The 1,666-nt window shown below is 31.4% G+C and overlaps 1 protein-coding gene across 1 annotated transcript in view; it reads right to left on the minus strand.

Annotated features, from left to right (window-relative positions):
• The window catches only part of AK5 (adenylate kinase 5), a 275,240-nt gene that overhangs the window by 262,229 nt on the left and 11,345 nt on the right, over positions 1–1,666 (minus strand). The window contains exon 3 of the mRNA XM_012661058.1: positions 1,451–1,618. Coding sequence (XP_012516512.1) covers positions 1,451–1,618 — 168 coding nt within the window. The remainder of the gene's footprint in view (positions 1–1,450; positions 1,619–1,666) is intronic.

Here is a 1,666-nt window from a genome sequence, read left to right on the forward strand (position 1 = left end):
AAAAAAAAAAAAAAAAAATGGTGGAATAATTCCCAATTATTCTTCACCTGTAGCTCTGTCATTGAATAAAGTATTTCCTTATCTTCTAGGTAAAGACTCAAAAATTTAAAGCACACAAAAAAGTATTCCACTTTCAAGAACAGAGATTTATGGCATAATAGTGGCCAGCATAAGCCATAAGAATATTGACTCTTTGAAAGCTCATTTCTAAACTCTCTTCTTGAAAGCTTGTTTTTAATAATTCAGGGTTAAATATATTTGCAATCTCATTTTCATTTCACTTTGAAATATACAAATGTCTCTCCTTTTAGTCTGATGAACTTAAATTCTTATTATAGCTTGGTGTTTCTTTGCATGCCTTTTTCCTAGTTGCCACCATCTTCTGTCTTTTGAAGCACTACTTCTCTGCATGGGGGCTGTATACATTTGGCACTCTGTTAATAGTTACTGGCTAGAATAGCTTTGAACATATTCATGCAAGATTTTTGCTTTTGGTCATCTCTGTGAAAGTTGAATCTAATTGGTAAGTGAGACAATAAGGACATATGTTGCATGTTCACAGGTCTCTTCATGACTTTTATAGATTTTGAGAAAAAATTTGCAAGAGTGGCCAAAATGCATTTTTCAAAAATATTTAAAACATTTTCAATAGCTATGCCTTGTAAAATAGCATGGAATTGACATTTCCGTAATTCAACATAAGATTCATAGTAGCAATTTTTAAAAATGAACTATTATCATTATTATTTTCGTTGATGCGCAGATGTGTATGCAGTATAAAACACTATTCTATTAGATTGGCTTGTCTAATAAACATGGAAACTTAGATTTTTATTGTAGTTGCCAGTTTGTCATAAGGAAGATTCATGTATATGAATCTTCAGCAATATGTTATTATTTATTTTTCCCTCTAAAGTTAATAGTGCATAAAAATTCAATTTTTTGAATTAAAGGGAGAAAATCACATCATGTTTAGAAAATATTCCTTTTTTTTCCTTTAGAGACAGGGTCTGGCTATGTTGCTCAGGCTGGACTTGAATTCCTGGGCCTGAGGGATCCTCTCACCTCTGCCTCCCGAGTAGCTGAGACTATTACTGTGCCCAGCTCTTAGAAAACTTCTAATGGACTCAGTTATCTATGTTAAAGATTATATAAATAAAACCACGGGACAATAAATCTTGAAAAGATTACTTACTTTCAATTCATTATAAAGAATTTGTATGACATTGTAATAGGAATCTATAAAAATGCAAAAGCCAATAGATTATATAGTAATTTGTTTTATTGAGATTATTCTAAAAATATTTCCATTTACTGTCCCTTGAGCTTTTGTTTCTATTGTTTGTCATTATCCAAGTAAATATTTTCAAATATACATAATTGACATTTTTTGAAATGTAAATATATAAACAAAGTTAGCCATAGTATGAGAATTCTGCTATCTTCATACCTATGACAAGAATGATTTTTGGTCGAGGTCTAGTAGGATCAAAAACCTCATACTCCTCAATTAACTCTGCAGTCTCAGAAAGATCCGTGTCACTTTCTATGGAGAATTGATGGATTGGAGGGAGCCGATCATACCGCCGATATGGAAAGTTTGAATTTTCAGGCATTACTGCAAAAGAGTAAGATAACTTTGAAAAGGAAAAAAAGCATTATAAAA

The sequence above is a fragment of the Propithecus coquereli genome, unplaced genomic scaffold, assembly GCF_000956105.1.
Source record: "Propithecus coquereli isolate 6110/MARCELLA unplaced genomic scaffold, Pcoq_1.0 Scaffold7, whole genome shotgun sequence".
Taxonomy (NCBI): Eukaryota; Metazoa; Chordata; class Mammalia; order Primates; family Indriidae; genus Propithecus; species Propithecus coquereli.